The sequence below is a fragment of the Petaurus breviceps genome, unplaced genomic scaffold (assembly GCF_028583685.1).
Source record: "Petaurus breviceps papuanus isolate PSGF00001 unplaced genomic scaffold, PetGlider_PUasm1.0 90881, whole genome shotgun sequence".
Taxonomy (NCBI): Eukaryota; Metazoa; Chordata; class Mammalia; order Diprotodontia; family Petauridae; genus Petaurus; species Petaurus breviceps.
The window spans coordinates 6,447,993-6,469,280 of NW_027187369.1; the positions used below are offsets into that span (position 1 = coordinate 6,447,993).

General features: G+C 43.7%; 1 protein-coding gene across 1 annotated transcript in view; it reads left to right on the top strand.

Annotated features, from left to right (window-relative positions):
* Window positions 1-332: 332 nt before the first annotated feature.
* Window positions 333-21,288, top strand: part of XPNPEP2 (X-prolyl aminopeptidase 2) — a 49,249-nt gene continuing 28,293 nt past the window's right edge. The window contains exons 1-7 of the mRNA XM_069074047.1: window positions 333-580; window positions 2,554-2,627; window positions 4,413-4,523; window positions 5,093-5,156; window positions 6,266-6,370; window positions 6,880-6,966; window positions 19,249-19,395. Of these exons, the coding sequence (XP_068930148.1) occupies window positions 544-580; window positions 2,554-2,627; window positions 4,413-4,523; window positions 5,093-5,156; window positions 6,266-6,370; window positions 6,880-6,966; window positions 19,249-19,395 (625 nt within the window). The 5' untranslated portion in view covers window positions 333-543. The remainder of the gene's footprint in view (window positions 581-2,553; window positions 2,628-4,412; window positions 4,524-5,092; window positions 5,157-6,265; window positions 6,371-6,879; window positions 6,967-19,248; window positions 19,396-21,288) is intronic.

The following is a 21,288-nucleotide window of genomic DNA, read 5'->3' on the forward strand; positions in this document are numbered from 1 at the left end:
AGGGGTCTAATCTGGTTTCCCAGGCCCCCAGGAAGGAGAGAGGCCAGACTTTGTTAGTCAGAGAGAAGCCAAGCAGGACAATGGGAAGAGAAAACAAGTCCATCCGGAGGCCAGTGGGAAGCTACAGCCAGCTCTGGGGTGAGGGCTGCAGGATAGGAAACAGCTTGTGGCAGAGGGAAGAAGGCCTGATTTGCAAAGCATGTCTTGGCCCTGCCCCATTGGAAGCTAGAACAGAAAGGGATTGGGGGGTGGGGGTGCTGATTCAAAACAGCTGTGGCTTCTCCACCCTGGGGACCTTTGCACTTTGCACTTTGCCCCTGGCCCCAGTATACCCTGGCTCTGCTTTTGTGGATCCAGAAAAACTAGTTTAAGGCTCCCAGCGATCTACAGGTCCCTCAGAGTCACTGGGAGGCTCCAGTGGGGGTCGACCGTGTGTATGCCCAGCAGACCCAGCCCAGCCCTGCTGTCCTGGGGAGGCCTGAAGAAGCCTTACAGAGAGAAAGGTAGTGCCTGGCTTAGTCCAGCCACAGCCACGGAGGCACCATGGTCCTGGCTGGCCTCTGGGCCTTCCTTCTGTGTGGTATGTGGATGACTTCCTCTTCCTTCCATTCAGGGGCAGGCAGACTGAGTGGGGCAGGAGTTTAGACTTGGGTGGCTGATGTTTCCTCTCCCTTAGGTGACTGCCCAAGGGTGCCTCTTCTACCAATTTCCATCCCCTTCTCCGACTTTCTCAAGAAAACTGTTCCTCAGGCTAAGCACTCAGGGTGGGGAGGATATGATCATAGAAGTCTTAGAGCTAGAAGGGCCCTTAGAAAGCATCTTCCCATTTACAAATGGGGAAACCGAGGTCCAGAAAACAGAATGAAAAAGAAACCTTTTCTGTTTTCTGTGCTGGTCATACTGGCAGGCATTTAGTACTCAAAATAGGAAGCCCGGTATAAAGAAAAGAGTATTAGACTTGTAGTCAAGAGACCTGAATTCAAGTCCTGGCCCAGTTACTTAACTTGCAGTGTGACCTTGGCTAAGTCACTGCTTTTCTCTGAGGTTAAGGAGGTTTCCTCTGCTACAAAATGAAAGAGTTGGACAGGTCAAATATCCTGTTTAGTTTGAAATCTATTATTCTAGCACATTCTACTTCTTTATGCCTCAATTTCCTCATCTGTAAAGTGAAAATAATAACACATATGGTAGCTTGCTTATAGGGGTTTTGTAGGAAAAGTGCTTTCTAAATGAAAGGTATGGGGAACTTGTGAGTTTTTATTATTGTTCCTGCTAGCATTGTTGCAAATTACTTAACCTATGGAGTACTTTGAATGAGCTTTAGAATGGCCCTTCACAGAGCAGCTCCCAGAATGTTAGTTTCCAAGAGGTAGCCTGTCACCATCTCTTCCTACCACCTACCACCCAGAGTGGTGAGGAAAGTGCTTTGCAGGCCTTAAAGCACTAGAGAAATGGGCATTTTTTCAGATGAGTTCTTATGTCCCAACATACACAGGCAGCAGATTCTCTTATCAATGAAACTGTTCTAAAATGCTCAGAGATGAGACCCTCGTGGGGAGAAGGTGGTTCATGTTAACTTGGCAACTCTCACTAGTGGAAGGGAATCTGGGGCCGCTAGGTGGCACTGACGTGGATACAGCACCAGGCCTGGGGTCAGGAAGACCTGAGATCAAATTTGACCTCAGATACTTCCTAGCTGTGTGACCCTGGGTAAGTCACTTCACCCTGTTTGTCTCAGTTTCCTCATCTATAAAATGAGTTAGAGAAAGAAATGTCAACCACTCTAGTACCTCTGCCAAGAAAACCCCAAATGGGGTCATGGAGAATTGGACATGACTGAACAACAAAGGGGGAATCTGCTGAGGTGGGATTCACAGCTAACCTGACCCACCCAGGCATTGGCTTAGTCTTATCTGAGTGACTTTTCCTCCCCACTCCGCCCAGTTGATCTTAGAGCTTCAAGGGATATTAAAGAAAGGGGAATATGCCTTTGTGATTTGCCCTGTTATTTCATCAAGGTACCTTCTCATCTTAAAACCTTGGACTGGGATTCTTTTAACCTTTGTTCCGTTTAAAGGTTGATCATTAAAAATAAATAAAACCACCACCCCTCCATCTATATGTCACATCTTCCCCTTGAGCTTTGATCAGAGTGGGGACACCCCCTCCCTATCTCCCCCAAGGCAGCCAGGCAGGTTGTCCTGCCCCATCTCTAGAGTTTGAAAATTATAGGCTCCATTGCCTTTTGGGTAAATCCCACTGGGTGAGACAGAAAGAGACAAAGGAATCAGGGTGGGAGAAAGAGAATCATCAGATGTTGGGGCTGAAACAGGGATCTTCTAATCTAATCCCCTCCCCCTTTTTACAAAGGATGAAGACCCAGAGAAAGGAAGCCCTGTGCCTAAGGTCACACAGAACCAAAATTTGTACTTCGGTCTTCTAATTCTAGCTCTAGAACACCACCCACTGAATCTACATGATTCCCAGATTAAAAAAAAAAATCCCAACCAGGCTGAGGTGTTGCAAGTGACCGTTTTTCTTGCTGTTTTCTAGCCTGTGTCCTAGGCCACCCAAAGCAAACAACATCTGGAGGAGAGGATATGAGAAATTGTTCTGTGACCCCACCGGTGAGGCTGACCCCCTTCCCAGAGCAGGGCCCCTCTCACCACGTGGCTTTTGCTGGCCCCTTTACTCAATGCCTCCCTTTCCAAGACAATTCTCTCAGCTCCCAGACTCTCCCCTTTCCACTAGACTTGCTCCTGGTTTCCTGGCTCAGGGGCTCTGTTTCTGATTAACTGCTGGAGAATCAGTCATTACTCCCTAGTCCTCTCTGGCTCCATCAATATCCCACCTCCAGAAGCACCAATGGGGCTGGGGGATGCCATGGGGGCCATTGGCAAGCCTTAAGCTGAGGCAAAGCTATGGGGAGGGAGTAAAGAGAAAAAAACAAAGAGAATGGGTAGTGGAGAGGGAGGGAAGAGGAGGAGGAGGAGGGGATAGGGAGTGGGAAGGGACAAAGTGAAAAGAGGAAGGGGGGAGAGGAAGAAGGAGGAGGGGGAAAAAGAGGAGAAGGGAAGGAGGGGGAGAGAGGAGGGGGGAAGAGGAGGAGGAGGGAGAGGGAGGGGAAGGGAAGGGACAAAGTGAAGAGAGGAAGAGGGGAAGAGGAAGAAGGAGGAGGGGAAGAAAAGAGGAGAAGGGAAGGAGAGGGAGAGAGGAGAGACAGAGAGAAAGGGAGAGAGACAGAGAGAGAGAGAGAAGAAGAAGAGGAAGGAGGAGGAGGGAGAGGGGGGAAGGGACAAAGAGAAGGAGAGGAAGAAGGGGAGAGGAAGAAGGAGGAGGGGGAGAAAAGAGGAGAAGAGGAGAGGGAGAGAGGAGAGAGAGATAAGGAGGAGGGAGAGGGAGAGGGGGAAGGGACAAAGGGAAGAAGAGGAAGAAGGAGGGGGAGAAAAAGAGGAGAAAGGAAGTAGGGGGAGAGAGGAGAGAGAGATGGCAAAGAGTGAGGAAGAGACAAGGGACAAAAAGGAAGGACAAAAAGAGGGAAGGACAGACAGGAAGAGGGAGGGAGAATGGGAGAGAAGAAGAATGGGGAAGGATGAAAAGAGAGAGAAAGAAGGAGGGAGGCATAGAGTTGGAAGGAAAGAGACAAAAATGGCTGGAGGAAGAATAGGGGAGAGAGAGTGCCTGCAAAGACCACCAAGAGTTCCATGGGTGCCAGACTGGGCTGGACTTGCAGAAGGGACTGAGGCCTGAAATGTCTGTCCCCTCCCCCCATTGCCTCTCATGTTTCTAAGTGCCTAGCAGCAACTTGCCTATAGTAGGCATTTGATAAACACTCATTTATTTGAATATCATCAGTTGCCTAGGGCATTAGGACTAGTAGGGGAGGGAAGGGACGTCACATTCTAGTTATGGAAATTGGAAAAGTAATGGACTCCTTCCCAAGCCAACACCAGGCATCCAGGCCAGGGGGCAGTGACCAGATGTTCAGACTGCTCTCTCCTCCCACCTCCTCTACCCCCAAAAGCATCTGTATAGGCTCTTTTCCCTCCATGGATCATCCAGGATAGAGACCTGGGAGATGACTGTAGTTAGGGGGCATAATATGGCTTATAAACCAGTGAAGGAGACTGAGAGGGAGTGACCAGGCAGGGAGGTGGAGAGGCTGGTGAGGAGGGAGGATCTAGGAGGAGAGTGGAGTCAACATTGTCAGAAGCTGCACAGAGGTCAGGGAGGATAAGGGCATACTCAGGGCTTGGGGGGGGGTGGCTTTTTCTATAGCCAAACCCTTAGGCCTGAAGAGGGAGGCATATAGATCCATATTAGGGCTGGGAGGGCCAAGGGTCCAGTCTCTACCCCACCCAAACTATTGTGTTTCCATCCTTCTCCCTGGGACCTTGGGGGGGCCATGTCAGTATCTTCCAGTCACAGCTGTCAACACCACTGCCCGGCTCAAGGACCTTCGACAGCAGATGGAGATTAACCGGCTTGATGCCTACATCATTCCTGACACTGATGCCCACATGGTGAGTGGCCACTCCCTCCCCTGACCAGTCCAATGTTAGTCACTGAGAGAAGACTCAAGTTGAAAATGAAAGAGACAGGAGACACAGACCCTATCTTTATGATGCTTGGCAATGGAGCAAGAGAGGAGATTTACATGGATGAAGAAGCTGAGGGAAGGAGTGGTTAATGAGGGTGGCAAAAGTAATAAGGGCTAACACTTCCAGAGTCCTTTAAGGCTTACAAAGGGCTTGTCTCTTGACCACCCTTGGAAGTGGGTAATTCAAGGATTATGAGACCCATTTTACAGATGTGGAAGTGGAGGCTCAGAGAGATGAACTCCCCTACTCAGGGCTACTCAGCTAAAAAGCATGGGAGCCAAGACTGGAACCCAGATCTTCTGGTACCTAGCCCAACAGTCTTTTTACAGCAGCACACCAACGAAGGCTTCATGGAGGAGGCCAAACTGAAACTGGGCTGTGATGGAAGGCTAGATTTGGGGGGAGAAGAAGGGAGGGCAACTTAGGCCATTGTGAGCAAAGGGTGACCCAGAATGCAGAAAGTTCATGATGGTATCCGGTTGATTTTTTAGAGCGAGTACCTTGCCAAACATGATGAGAGACGCTCGTGGATCTCCGGTTTCAGTGGTTCTGCAGGTGATGACCTCTATCCTCACCTCCCCCAACATACTTCTGGTCAGGGGGCCACCTGCCCAGGGCCAGTGTCCAGGCCATCAGTTCCCTGATGTCCCTAGCTTGGCCTTGTCCAGAGTCAAGAGAGTATCAGAGCTGGGATTTGAACCCAGGTTCTCTGCCTTTAGAACTCACATGCTTCCCACTGTGCCCTCTGCCTCCCACAAATAATGCAGCTCTGAATATTTTGTAGGAAATGTTATTTTAAACATGCATTAAAGCTACATCCATTTCATTTACTCAGCACATACTGCTTCAGGAAACCCAAGCCTCTTGAGGGCTAACATAGACCGCCAGATCCATAACTGGGACAGGGTAACAGAATTTCCCAGAGGTCCTCTTGGGCTGGCCAGGCTCTGGGCCACCCTTCCATCTCCTCGGACCTGCCTCTCCTGCCCTGTGACCAAACTGTCCACTGGTCTGCCATGTCCCCACTTCCTTCCCTCTCTCCTCCCTAACTCTTTTGGTCCCTAGTGAAAGATTCCTAACATGACCTCTGCTGACCACAGGACCCCATGCACAGTAGACAACGAACTGATGTGTTTGGTGGACTGAACTGTATTATATGCTAGGTGTTGGGGTCCACGGAGATGAGCAAGGCCTGTTACCTGCCTTCATGGCATTCACAAACTAGGAAGGGGGGAAAGACATAGAAAGGCAGTTAAAACCAGGTAGGGCAATGAGCACTCTGAGAGAAGTTGGGTTGGGTTGAGGGCTGGTACTCCCAGCTGATTGGCCACAAAGTCAAGACCCTAAGTTGTCATTTGGTGAAACATCCTGCTACAGTGGAAAGAGCACAAAATTTGGAGTCAGGGATCCTGGCTCTGCTATTTTTTTTGACTGTGTGACCTTGGACAAGTCACTATATCTCCTTGAGTCTCAGTTTCTTCATCTGAAAAATGAGGGGATTGGACCAGATGGTCTTTAGGGTCCTATTTGTGTGACCTTGGGCCAGTCTCTTCCCTTTCCTGGGCCTCAGATTCCCCATCTATAAAATAAATGGGTTGGACTCAATTGCCTCTGAAGACCCTTTCAGCTCTAAAGCTATGATTTTTGCCTTTCTTCCGTTTCAGGAAATGCAGTGGTGTCCAAGATGAAGGCAGCTCTGTGGACTGACAGCCGCTACTGGATTCAGGCTGAACGACAAATGGATTGCAACTGGGAACTGCACAAGGAAGGTATGGAGAGGGGGCAGTGGGGCTTAGGTTCCCTCTCCTCTGGGTACAGCAAAACCCATGGGCCCCCTGGGAACCCCAAGAGGAGGATATTTTCAAACCAAGCACTGGCTGGCCTCATGTCCCCAAAGAAAAGAGTCCATCTGACCCTTTTTACTAGGTGTCCCAGCATTGGTATGCAGAGATTCAGGGAAGCTCTAAACTCTTCTATGTCAGGGCTCTAAAGGGTTATTTCCAAGAAGCTCAAGGTGTTTGAGATAGGCCTTGACCTTTGGGGTTGACCCCCAAGGAAACTAGCACTCCTAAATCTCCTTGAGGGCATAGACTATCTCATTTTGTCTTTGCAGATCCAACACCTGCCAAGAGCTTGGAACATAGTAGGCACTTAAGGGATGCTTACTGAACAACAGAATCTTGGGCTAGAAAGACCTCAGAACCCAGGAGGGATAGGGGTGGGTGGCCTGCAGAGTGATCACACTTATCTAAGGTGTGTTTCCCATTGGATTTGGCAGTTGGCATGTCGCCCATAGCAACATGGATCCTGGCAGAGATTCCGTCTGGAGGTCGAATTGGCTTTGACCCCTTCCTCTTCTCCATTGGTATGTCCTTAATTTTGATCTGCGATATGATGGTGCCAGGGGGCATTCCAAGATACAATACCATGATTAGCAATGACAGGGAATATCTAGGGTGATCTGGGCTATAGCCCATAAAATGGGTAGGATGCTGGGGCTTCTAAGCTGTCAAATCCTTGAGTAACATGTTCGCCATCACACACCTGAAAAAATATGGACAATACCAGGTCTTCCAGAGCTTGTTGTGTGTTGTCAACTGAAAAACCCAAACAACAAAACAAAACATACTTGTTCCAGTAGAACAAAATGGTACCTTACAGACTCTCACCAAGCTATCTCCCCTGCACATGTCAAAATCATGCGAGGGAACCTTCCAATCCTTAACATCAGGGTAAAGTATGAAGCAGGAAGACACGTGTTTCCCAGGGTTCTTTAGCATTGTTCTGGACCATTGAAGTTGCCATTCCCCAGAGGTGAGAGCCTCTGGCTGCTAGCGCCCTCCTTCCTCCTTCTGCATAACTATCTGCTATAATCTTATTAATGCAATTAGGCTATAAGCTCCTTGAGGGCAGGGACTGGGTTTTCACGTTTGTCTTTGCATCCCCACCACCTAGCACAGTGCTCGGTACATAGTAGGTGCTTTCTACATGCTTGCTTGCTTGCTTCAAGCCCAGGAGACCAAAGTATTTTATATCCATTATCTCATTTGAGCCTCCCAACATCCCTATGAGGTAGATGCTGTCATTATTCCCATTTTACAGATGAATAGTAATTGTAAAATGCTTAGCACAGTGCTGGCACATAGTAAGTGCTATATAAATGGTTTTATTTATTATAAATTATTATAAATGTATTTATATTATAAATTATTATTAAAAACTTCAGAGAAGTTAAACAACAGATCCACAGTTACACAGCTAGTCAGTGTCAGAAGCAGGATTCAAATCTAGTTCTTTCACACAGCTACTAAGTGTCCTAAGAGGGATTGGAACTCAGTTCTTCCTAACTCCAGTCTCTGTCTTCTACACCATGCTGCCTTCCAAGTAGGTGACACCCACCACATGAAGTGTATGAAGCTAATCAGAGACACTGGGGATGGGCTAACTCAGAATTCTGCACCAGCCAGAGGGTGTGCAGGGGAGCACCATGCAGCCAGTTGAAGCACTGGACCCAGATCCCTGAAGCCAATCCCAGTCCCTTGTTGCTGTCCCAATTTGCAATCCTCAGTTTCCAGCATTGGTGTGTTTAGAGAATTTGGCAGGTACAAAACTCCCTCAAATGGGAGAGTTTACAAGTGATCTGCTCATAGAAAATCATTTAAAGCAACTGGAGACCCTTTATCTCTTTTTAGGCAGATAAACTGGGAAGGTCTGCATAATTTAGAGTCATAAATTTATCTTGATTCCCCTTACAGCCAGTTCTCAGATAGAGGACAGAAAAGGAGGGGGTTAAGTTTTCTTTCTTTCTTTCTCTTTTAAATTTTTTATTATTTTTTTCTTCCTTTTTTAAAGAAAAGAGATGGGTTTGGTAGGTTGGATATATAACCCCTTTCTGAAACTTATCACTCCTTATGACCAGTCTGCTTAGTATGTAGTTAGATCCTGATTTCTGTACAGAATCTCACCTGAGTGGCATCAAGCCTTCACTACAGGTACCACTGTACAGAGAGTACAGTTAGTTTTAGTTTGAGCAGGACATTGGGGTAGCCCCAGCATATCTAGACAAAACAGTGCTCTTTGAATAACGTGAGGAGGCATGATGCCCACTGCCATGTTGTTTGGGCAGAGGGTAATGAGATTCTTTTCTGTAAGGAGCTTTGGGTGTGGCTTTTAAAAGACAAGATGGTGGGCCATCTAGGTGGCACAGTGAGTAGAGAACTGGCCCTGGAGTCAGGAGGACCTGAATTCAAATCCAGCCTCAGCCACTTAACACAGAAACTAGCTGTGTAACCTTGGGCAAGTCACTTAACCCCAATTGCCCTTCTATCCCTCCTGAAATAAATAAACAAACAAATAAATAATAAAAGGCAAGATGGCTGAAGCGATTGATGGTCAGTCTCTGTTGGTCAAATAGGTTAAGTTTTTGCTAAAAAGCCTAAAGTACTAAGGTTATTTCCACCCTGACAAATTTGAGAATATCCCTAAAAGTTTCAAGTGAATCTGCTTGGTCCCTCACTGCACCTGGTGGTTCAGAGCCACCCAAGTCATCGTATCCAGATTTGAGGAACTGTGGGAATAAATGCCCCTATGGTGAGGGGTGAGATTATCACCCACCCCCCATTCAGGTTGTTTTAACTGTAGGACCACAGAGGACATGGGATGACTGTATTCTAGGACTTCTTAATGTATTTTTACATTCTGGACTCCTTTATTTTTTCTTTGTTAAATCTTTCTGTTTTTTAAATTCTTTTTTCTTACAAATTGTTTCCCTCCTTCCCCACCCTGCACTAGAGAAAGACACAGATTGAGAGAGATAGAGATAAGGATAAATGTATATATGAAAACCCTTATTATGTATACTTCTATTTATCATATCTTTCTCTGGAGGTGAATAGCATCTTCCTTCATAGGTCCTTTGTAGTCAATTTGAGTATTTACAATACTCAGAAAAACTTAAGTCATTCACAGTTACGCTTTTGAACAATATTGCTATTACTGTATACAAGGTTTTTGGTTCTGCTCATTTCACTTTTCATTATTTCTGTGTTTTCTAAATTTGCCCAGTTCATCATTTCTTACATCACAATAGTATTCATCACAATCACAGACCACAACTTGTTTAGCCATTTTCCAAATGATGGGCATCCCCTCAATTTCCAGTTCTTTCAAGAGAAATGATTATTTCTTTCTTATATTAATAGCTGAATAATTGAATCAGAACCAAGGTTTTCCCCCTTTCTACTTCCTCATCTAGAAATCAACCAGTGTGGGAAATCTTTCTCAAAGACCTCCCCAGGTCAAGATCTAATCAGATAGTAAAAGAAATTCTAAATTTCAGTTAATGGGAGGATTTCTGCTCATTGTGTCTACTCAGATGGGCCCGGAAAAGTATTGTTTCTCCCTTCTATCACAGGTAATATGGAAATTGAAAAGTCTTTGACCAAGACTCTCATAGTAACAGACCCCCACCTCTCATCATAATATTCATTCTCTTATTAACTGTTAACCAGTCAGACTTGATTGCCACCCTCAAGAACGCCTGCTTCTCCAAAGGCATATAAACTGTCAGCCCACTGCTATGAGGGGTCTTTGGCATTCAAGAGTGTCACTGACTTCTTTTTATTTTTATTTTTTGCTTTTTAGAGGGCAGTTGGGGCTAAGTGACTTGCCCAAGGTCACACAGCTAGTTTCTGTGTTAAGTGGCTGAGGCTGGATTTGAACTCAGGTCCACCTGGCTCCAGGGATGGTTCTCTACTCACTGCACCACCTAGCTGCCCCTGACTTCTTTTTATTGATAAACATGTTAGCCTTATTAATAAAATGATTAAATTACCCAGAAACTATGTCTCTCAAGCTTTTAAACATCACACTTTGCCACCACAAAGAGAACTGCTATAGATATTGTAGAACATACAGGTTCTTTCCCCTTTTCCCTGATCACTTCGGAAAAGAGACCTAAGAGTGGTATTGCTGGGTCAAAGGGTATACACAGTTTTAGAACTCTTTGGGCATAATTCCAAATTACCCTTCAAAATGGTTAGACCAGTTCACAGTTTCACCAACTGTTTATTAGCGTCCCAATTTTTCCACTTTCCCTCTAACATCTGTTATTTTCCCCTTCTATTGTTTTAGCCAATCCAATAAGTATGAGATACCTCAAAGTTGTTTTCATTTGCATTTCTCTAATTCATAACAATTTAGAGAATTTTTTCATATGACTATATATAGCTTTGATTTCTTTTTCCAAAAACTGTCTGTTCATATCCTTTGACCACTTATCAATTGGAGAATAACTCATATTCTTATAAACATGAAAAAGTTCTCTATATATTTGAGATATGAGACCTTTATCTGAGAAACTGTCTATAAATTCCCCCTGCCCCCGCCAATCTTCTTTCCTTCTAATCTTAGCTATACTGGTTTTATGTGTACAAACCCTCTTTAATGTAATCAAAATTATCCATTTTATACCTCACAATTCTCTCTATTCATTTATTCATAAATTCTTCTCCTTCCTATAAGTCTGATATGTTCCATGTTCTTCTAATTTACTTATGGTATCTACCTTTATATCTAGGTCATATATCCATTTTAACCTTATCTTGGTAAATGGAATAAGATACTTGTCTATACCCAATTTCTGTCAGACTGCTTTCCAGTTTTCCCAATAATTTTTACCAAATAGTGAATTCTTATCCCCAAAACTTTACATTTGTCAAACACAAGTTTATTATAATAATTTACCACTGGGTATTGCATGTCTATTCTGTTCTATTTCTTAGGTAGTACAAGATAATTTTGATAATTACTGCCTTATAATATAATTTAAGATCTGGTACTGCTAAACCTCCTTCCTTTACATTGCTTTATTAATTCCTTTGATATTCTTGACCTTCTGTTCTTCCAAATGAATTTTGTTATTATTTTTTCTAGCTCAATAAAATATTTTTTTGATTAGGATGGCAGAGAATAAAGCAGATTAGTTTATGTAGAATTGTCATTTTTATTATATTGGCTCTGCCCACCCATAAGCAATTAATGTTTCTACAATTATTTAAATCTGACTTTATTTGCATAAAAACATTTTATAATTATGTTCATGTACCATGTTTCCCCGATAATAAGACCTATCCCGAAAATAAGCCCTCCCCTTACTGTGTAAGATTCCTCTAAAATAAGCCCTCCCCCGAAAATAAGCCCTATTGAGATTGCTACTGTAGTGAAGGTGATCCCCTGCGCTACGAACTGCATCCAATCAGAGCTGTAGCAGTGAGCGCGTCATCCTGTTCTTTATTGAATTCATTATTGAATAAAGGTACATTTTTTTTGTTCACATTTACCTGTTTATTAAAATTGCTGTCAATGTTCATTAAAATAAGCCCTCCCCTGAAAATAAGCCCTCTGGTGTTTTTCTGTCCAAAAAAATTTAATAAGACAGTGTCTTATTATCGGGGAAACATGGTAGTTACTGGGTTTGTCTTGGCAGGCATACTCATAGGTATTCTTTTCTGTCTGTGGTTATTGAAATTGGGTACCTCTTACTATCTCTTTTTGCAGGGTTATTTTGGTGTTTCATAGAAATGCTGATGATTTATGTAGGTTCATTTTATATCCTGATACTTTGATAAAATTATTGTTTCAACTAGTTTTTTAGTTGAATCTCTAGGATTTTCCAAGTCTACCATCATATTGTCTACAAAAAGAGAAAGTTTTATTGCCTCATTGTCCATTCTGATTTCTTTTTTTTTCTCTTATTGCTATTGCTAGCATTTCTAATGCAATACTGAATATTGGTGATAATGGGCATCCTTGTTTCACTCCTGGTCTTATTGGGATGACTTCCAGCTTATCTTATTAGAAATCATACTTGGTGATAGTTTTAAGTGGATGCTTCTTATCATTATAAGGATAATTCCATTTTCTAGGATGTTTACTAATAATATTTTCCCATATAAGAAACAATTTGAACTTATTAAATCTCTTATACTTGGTCTTTCATATTTACCTTCTTATGTTTCTCCTGATTCTTGTAGGTCAAATTTTCCATTCAGTTCAGTTCTTTTCTTCATAAATACCTGAAAGTCTTTTAATTCATTAAATATGAATTTTTTCCATGCAGGACTGTACTAAACTTTGCTGGGCAAGTTAATCTTGGTTGCAAATCCAGGTACTTTGTTCTTTGCAATATCATATTCCATGCCCTCCAGTCTTTTAATGTAGAAACGGCTACATAGTATGTTATCCTGACTGTAGCTCCACAGTATTTAAGTTGTTTCTTACTAACTACTTGGAGTATCTTCTCCTTTACCTAAGAGCTTTGAAACTTAGCTATAATGTTACTGTGTGTTTTCATCTTGGGATCTCCTGCACATAGTGATTCGTGGATTTTTTCAATTTCTATTTTCCCCTCTAGTTCTAAAACTTCAGGGCAATTTTCTCTAATAATTTCTCTTTTTTTTTTACCTTTTTTATGTGAAAAAGAATTTTATACCTTTTTTTGATTACATGAAATTTATCTATTTTTCTTCCATTTTTCAAATGCTTTATTAACTTTTGATTTACTCATTCATTTCCACCAGATTATGAGTTACAAATTTTCTCCCCATTTTTCCCCTACCCACCGCCCCAAAATAGCAGTCCCACAGGGTATCCCCTCCTCCAATCTCTTCTCTCCCATATTTTCTCCCATACCCCTTTCGACTTTTCCAGTAGGGCATGATGGATCTCTATGTCCCAGTGCCTGTATATCTTATTTCCCAATTACATGTAAAATAGTGTTAAGAATAGTATATATATATATATGTGTGTGTGTGTGTGTGTGTGTGTGTGTATGTGTGTGTGTGTGTATTTAAACATTTGATTTTAAAACTTTGAATTCCAGATTCATTCCCTTCCTCCTTTGTCACCCATCCTTACTGGGAAGATAAGCAGTTCAGTATAGGTTGTACATGTGTAGCTAATGCAAAACAATAATATAGTAGATACACTGTAAAAGGCTGACTATAATTCCCTCCCTCCTATCCCACCTCCCACTTGTTCTATTCTCTACTTTGATCCCATCCCTTTTCAAAAGTGGATGCTTCCGACTTCCCCCCCCCCAGCCTGCCCTCCCTTCCATCATCCCCCCTCTCATCCCTTTCCCCCCTACTCTCCTGGAGGGTGAGATACCCTATTTAGTGTGTATTTCATTCCCTCCTCAAGCCAAATTCAATGAGAATAAGATTGACCCATTCCCTTTTGCCTTCCTATTCTTCCCCTCCATTGTAACCATTTTCCCTTGCCTCTTCTGTATGAGATAGTTTACCCCATTCTGTCTCTCCCCATCTCCTCTCATTATATTCCTCTCTCATCTCTTAATTTGACCTTTTAAGTATCATCCCTTCCTGTTAAATTGGTCCTGTGCCCTCTATCTATGTATACCTGTAAACATATATACACACGTTCACACATGTATTCATATGCCCATATACCCTCATTTATATATTTCTATTCCCTTCAACTATTTTCACACTGAGAAAAGTTTCATCAGTTACATTTTTTGTTTTTCCATGTAGGAATATTAATAGTTCAACTTTGATAAGTTCCTTATGATTTCTTTTCCCTGTTTACCTTCTCATGCTTCTCTTGCTTCTTGTATCTGAATGTCAAATTTTCTATTCAACTCTGGTTTTTTCAGCAAGAATGCTTGAAAGTCCTCTATTCCACTGAATGACCATATTTTCCCCTGAAACATGATACTCAGTTTTGCTGGGTAGGTGACTCTTGGTTTTAATCCCAGCTCCTTTGACCTTTAGAATATCACATTCCAAGCCCTTCGATCCCTCAGTGTAGAAGCTACCAGATCCTGGGTTATCCTGATTGTGTTTCCACAGTATTCAAATTGTTTCTTCCTGGCTGCTTGTAGTATTCTCTACTTGATCTGGGAATTTCAGAACCTGGCTATAATATTCCTAGGAATTTTCTTTTTGGGATCTGTTTTAGGAGGTGATGGGTGGATTCTTTCAACCTCTATTTTGTCCTCTGTTTCTAATACATCACGGCAGTTTTCTTTGAGAACTTCCTGGAGGATGATTTCTAGGTTCTTACTTTGATCATGGCTTTCAGGCGGTCCAATAATTTTTAAATTATCTCTCCTGGATCTATTTTCCAGGTCAGTGGTTTTTCCCATGAGATATTTCACATTGCCTTCTATTCTTTCATTTGTTTGGATCTGTTTAACAGCATCTAGATTTCTAATAAAGTCATTAGCTTCCATTAGCTCCAATCTAATTCTGAAGCAATGATTCTTCTCATTGAGTTTTTGAGATTCTTTTTCCATCAGGCAAATTCGGCTTTTTAAGGCATTCTTCTCTTCATTGCCTTTTTGGCCCTCCTTTGCCATTTGAGTCAGTCTACTTTTTAAGGTATTATTTTCCTCAGTCAGGCTGTTGACTCTCATTTCATAATTTTCTTGCATTGTTCTCATTTCTCTTCCCAATTTTCCCTCCACTTCTCTTATTTGGTTTTCAAAATCTTTCTTAAGGTCCTCTTGGCCTGTAACCAGCTTGTATTTTCCTTTGAAGCTTTTGGTGCAGGAGTTCTGACTTCACTGTTTTCCTCCTGTTCCATGCTTTGCACCTTTTTATCCCCAAAATAGGAGTGTATTGTTGGAATCTTCTGTCTGCTTTGTTTCCTTTGCCTGCTCATTTTGCCACTCAATTACTTGACTTATGGGCTTTTTGCCACAGTAGGACTCTGCCACCAGACAGGGGAGCTTTCGTCCCAAACACTGGGGTTTTCTCAGCTGCCGGAGGCATTAGATGGGTGCCCTCTCTGAGGTCTCCACATGCTCTGGCAAGCTGGACACACACCCCAGAACCTCCACCCTAGACTGCAATCCAGATCCAAGCAGGTTAAAGCAAGAGCAATTACCCCTCAGACTGGTGCTTGGTCCCCCTACACTCTTCAGGCCAGGAGCTGAAGCTGCCACGTGGTGCTGGCTGTGCCAGTGTCTCAGTTGCTTCTCACCCCAGGGGCAAAAGCCACGCACTCCCACTTACTGGGTCCCAAAGTCCAGACTGCACTGACCTCTCACTTTGTCCTTCGGATCTATGTGTTGATAATTCTGGAAACGGCCATAGCTGCTGCTGATCTGGAGTCCCTCTAGATGGCGGCTGGTCAGGCCCGCGCTGGGGCTAAAGCCTCTGTGTGGGGCTGGGCTCGGCTCCCAGAGCACTGCACTGGCTGATTCCTGTCGGCCTGCTGGGCTGTCCTCAGCGGGAGGTTAGCTTCTTTGTGTCATTTTGTGGGTTTTGCAGCTCCAAAGTTTGTTCAGAGTCCCTTTTTTACATTGATTGGGGAAGGTGGAAGCCGGAGCCGCGGGAAGGTCGTGCTTCTACTCCACCATCTTGACTCTGCCCCCCTCTCTAATAATTTCTTGAAGTATAATGTGTAGGTTCTTTTTTGATCATAACTTCCAGGCAGTACAACAATTCTTATATTGTCTCCCCTCACTCTATTTTCCAGGTCAGTTGTTTTTCTAATGAGATGTTTTACATTCTTTTCTATTTTTTCATTCTTTTGATTTTGTTTTATTATTTTCTGGTGTCTTATGAAGTCATTAGCTTCCCATTACCTATTCTAATTTTTAAGGAAGTTTCTTCTGTAAGTTTTTTTTTATCTCTTTTTCCAGTTGGTTGACTTTCTATTCATAATTTTCTTGCATTACTCTTATTTTTCCCTAATTTTTCCTCAACCTGTCTTATTTGATTTTTAAAGTCCTTTTTAAAAAACTCTTCCAAGAATTCTTTTTGGACTTGTGACCATTTTACATTTTTTTTTAAGTAAAAGTAGCTGTTTCAACTTCACTGTCTTCTGAATTTGAACCCAGATCTTATCTGTCAACATAGTAGCCATGTATGGTTGGGTTCTTCCTCTTTTGCTTACTAAGTTTTTTAGTGGTTTATTTATTAGCTGTTAACATTAGAGTCCAGCTCTGCTTTCGGGGTGTGGGGGATAATGCCTCAGACTTTAGGTTTCACATGATGTTGTTTTCTGAGCTCTATCCTTTAGACTGATCCCAGGCACTCTTCTCTGCCCTTGAACCATGAACAGGGCCCCCAGCACTGCTGCCATGACAAAAGTTCTTACTCTTTTCCATCCCTCTAAGCCGGAACTGAAACCAGGGCCTCTGCTCTCCTGGGAGTGACTACAGTGGGCAGGGCCCCACCCTCAGTAACCGAATTCATGGTGCATGCTCCTGCCTCCTGGCCGCAGCCACAGCCTAGGGACCACTTCTGGTCAGTGGCTTGGGCCTCTTGTCCAGTACCAGCAGAGGGCCCCCGCAATCTCCCCCTGATTAGCCACCTAAACCCCACACTATACATGAGGCACCCACACAGCTGCCCCCAGGGCTCATTGTTTGTTGATTCGTATCTGCCCTGAGGTATCTGGACTTGAGTCAAGCCAAACCACCAACTGGCAGGTCAGGTCTTTCCTAACATCCTCCCAAGTAGTAGGCTACAACTTCACCCTCAACTTTTAATCATCTCTGGTGCACTAAAGTTAGTTTTAAAGCACTCTTATTTGTTTGTGGGGGAATTTGGGAGATGGGGCAATTTTTTTGCCTAAATGTCATCTTCCCAGAATCCTCTCCTGGACTCCTTTAGCAATCTGGAGAAGCCTATGGACCCTTTCTCAGTAGCAGTTTTTAAGCGCATAGAATACATAGGATTACCAAGTTGATCAGCTGTGCTCAAATCCAGTTACAATGAATATTTCTTTTTTCTTAAAGTTCATAGACCCCAACTTAAGAGCCCCCACCATAGAATAAGTCTATGTGGCCAGTACAGCATCTGAATGGTACCTGGTCTTTTACCTGAAAAAATTGTTTAGAGTCCCTTTTTTTTTTTTTAAGCAATCGGGGTTAAGTAACTTGCTCAAGGTTACACGGCCAGGTGTTTCTGGGTGGGTGCTGAGTATCTGAGCCCAGATTTGATCCCCAGGTCATCCCGACACTGGAGCCAGTGCTCTTACTCACTGTGCTACCTGGCCTCCCCTAGAGTCCCTTTTACCATCTCTACCCCCCCCCCAACTTTTCTGTATTTTATTATCTTCAGTCCATTAGAATGTAAGCTTCTTGAACAAAGTAAAAAAGTACACAGCAGAGAACACAAGAAAACTCACAAGGAAGCAAAGAAAAGATGGACAATTCTCAGCACACATTATTTATCATAGAAGGTTTTTTTGTTTTTTGTTTTGTTTTTGCTTTTTGGAGGGCAATTGGGGTTAAGTGACTTGCCCAAGGTCACACGGCTAGTTTCTGTGTTAAGTGACTGAGGTTAGATTTGAATTCAGGTCCTCCTGACTCCAGGGCTGTTGCTCTATTCACTGCACCACCTAGCTGCCCCCTCATGTAGGCTTTCTTGAAATGAAAATGTTCTTACGTTTTGATATGCACATGACATGCTTTTTTTTTTTCTAACTTTGTACTCAAGTTCCAGGATTTAAGTTTATTATATGTTTTCTTTTCTCCATTCTGTGTTTGTGTTCTTTCGTTTGAGTCTAAAATAAAATTTTGGGAAAAAAAGAATGCAACCTTCTTGCGGGGGGCGGGGCGTTACCTTGCTTGTTTGTATTTTTATTCTCAGCACTTAGCACAGTACCCAGAACATAGTAAGTGCTTAATAAATGCTCGATCTACCCTCATCTATCTACCCTTCTCTATCTATCTTGCCTAATAATGACCCAGCTTTGATGAAAGCTTGAGAATGGTTTTCAGCACTGGGTTCATGGGATTTGGAGCAGGGACCTTAGAAATCATATAGAACATTTTAACCAAGAAGTACCTGAGGCCCAGAGAGATTAATGGGTTTGCCCAAAATCATAGAGCTCCTAAGTAGCAGAGCTGAGATTTGAACCCAGAACCTCTCAAATGCAATCTTCTTTTCACTGTATCTTATTCTTCACCTATTGGCTCCTGTTTCTTCCCCTCAATACACACAACTGCCCCCTATATCACGTAGGCAGGAAATCAGCAGATCATGGGAGCATAGATTTAGAGCTGGAAGAGAATCTTAGAAGTTAGCCATTCCATTCTCCTCAGTTTTAGCAAAGAAGGAAATGGAGATCCAGAGAGAAGTGACTTGTCCAAGGTCACAAAAGGGAATAAATAGAAGATGGAATTTGGATCCTGGTCCTGACTCCAAATCAAGTATTCTTGCAATTATGCCCATCTCCTGATCCCTCTTCTGCCATCCACCATGGGTAGTCTTTGCTTCTGCCATTAGCCCCTTCGAGGTGAAGGGGGAAGGTAGAGTGTCATTCCTCTGGGAACCCCTGGGTCTGTGTCCTGGTCTTGTCTTTGGCCTTTCGCAATGGATCAGTCCCATTCCCTCTATGAACCTCAGTTTCCTTATCTGTAAAGTAGGTATACTATAATAATGCCCAATAGCCTGATTCTTGGTCTTGCTAGAGGACCCACTGGATAATGGATGTCAACATGTTTTCTAACCCATAAAGCGAACATATAAAAGGTACGATTCTATTGTTCTTCACTAGCTTCATCCTTTTCCCTGAGACTAGCCCTAGGCATAAGGGAGCCTGGGCAGGGAAAGGAGTAGAAGGAAGGGTACCAGGCAGGACATAACTTCCTCCTTTCTCTCCTCAGCCACATGGAAGAGTCTTGATCTTTACCTTCAAGGTTCCAACAGAAGCCTGGTGGACCTCACAGACAACCTTGTGGACCAGGTTTGGGGGACAGAGAGGCCTTCTCTTCCCAGTCAGCCAATTTACTACCTCCAGGAGAAATTCACAGGTATCTTAGTCCCTAGTATAATACAGATTACATTTGCTTGGTCCTTTAGCTGGGAGTTTTCCTATGAAAAGGCATTAAATCATGGTGAGAATAGAGGAGGAAATATCACAGAGAGAGTGGAAGCTCCCACAAAGTGAGCACATAAATGCTTATTGAATTGAAGGTTAACACTTATGTCAGAGGCTCCATCTCTCTCAGCTACAAAGGTCGTGTGTCATCTTGAGGATCTCTCATTTCTCTCTGGCTTGTCTGACCCTACCCAAGTGAACCCTGGGAGTGATTTGGTCTGACTCATTTTGCCCTTACCCAGTGGCACCCTAAAGGTGAGGAAGATGGCATTTCCCTCAAAGGGTGGTCATCAGTTCCCTTACAAGCACTCAGGCTAACAAGACACCAAACATAAAACTTTTTAGTTGTATAATAAAAAACATAGAATTGACTAATACCTGAGTCAAGAGAGTCACTTCTCAGTTTCTAGTGGCTCTTCCCTTTTCAAGGTCCTACACAGTTCCTAGGACTCACAGAACTTCGCTGAACAGGGCAGCAGTGTAGGGAGAGGTCGAGACTGGCTTCTATACTAGCTCTAGAGTCCCCTGTTATGGGACTTCCTCCAGTCCTGGGTCCATGTGGCTCAAGCTCTTTGTTATCTGTCTTTCTATCTCTACCTCTCTAACCTCCCTGGCCTCATTCAGCACAGGTCAAACCAGAAGGCCATTTGAACCCAGGAGCCCCTGTGGGGAGATGGGAAGGGACAGAGCCAATTCCTCCAAGCCTGTGTTGCCCCTGGAGGGGATATGCCCACTACAGTGAGGGCAACCCTGCTACCAAAGTCATCCTTGTTAAGAGAGAAAACCCGTAGCATAGTTGTGTCACATCGTACACGGGGAGGTAGAAAAAGCAACGATCCTCTTTGCCCACCATGAACACTTACTCTGAGTTATTTTCCTAGCCACAGAGACAGGTTTGTACTGAAGCATCCAAATTTCTCTACCTTTCCTGGGTGACTGGTGGAGGTAAGAGTCTCAACCTGGACTTAGGGTGACCAGGGTCAGGGCTCCATCTAGGACCCAGCCTTTGGCTGGGAAAAAGCCCCACGGGAGTCATTTTAACATGTCGTGCCCTTTAACTCCCCTGAGTGATGACACTAAGCAGGAATAGGGTCAGTCTCCCAGTTATAAATGACTGTGTCCCAGCCTGCACTGGGACTCTGACTCACCAAGGGAGTGCCATCCCAGCAGGCTCCTTGGATAATCCTGGGCCTGCTTGGATGTGAGGAATATCTCAAGTCTCCTAAGTGGGTGAGAGTCAAAGCAGGGGGTGGGGGACAGATTTCAAAATACCAGGTGTGATGTAACAAGTTCACACCTTCCAGTTTTTGATCTGTTAGAAATCGGATTCTGCAACTTGAAAAATTCTTCTTTCTCTATCTTAAAATAGTTTTCTACAGAAAACCTGCCAGGCAGGAGCTGATGAAGTGGAAGATAACCCCAGTCTCAGAGGAATCCGAAGCTAGCAGGGCAGGGGCTCCCTCCATCTCTCTCCTAGAGGGGAAACATTGCCAAATGGCACAGGGCTTGCATGCCCACTGCAAAGAGGAGAAGGCTACAAAGTGGGGGTGCCTTTGGGCCCTGGCCGGCCAGAGGAAGATCTCTAGGGAGAAGGAAGTCCAGGGTAGAAAGGCCAGCTTCAGGGTTTGTGAGGGAACTAACTGGGAGATGAACGAAAGTCAGAGGGAGCGAAATCATTTTCAGGCGTAAAAGAAAGGGAAGTTAACCATAGGAAGATGACTCCCTGAGATAGATAGCTAGATACAGAGCTAGAGAGAATAGAAAGCTAGATAGGTAGGTAGATAGATAGATAGATAGATAGATAGATAGATAGATAGATAGATAG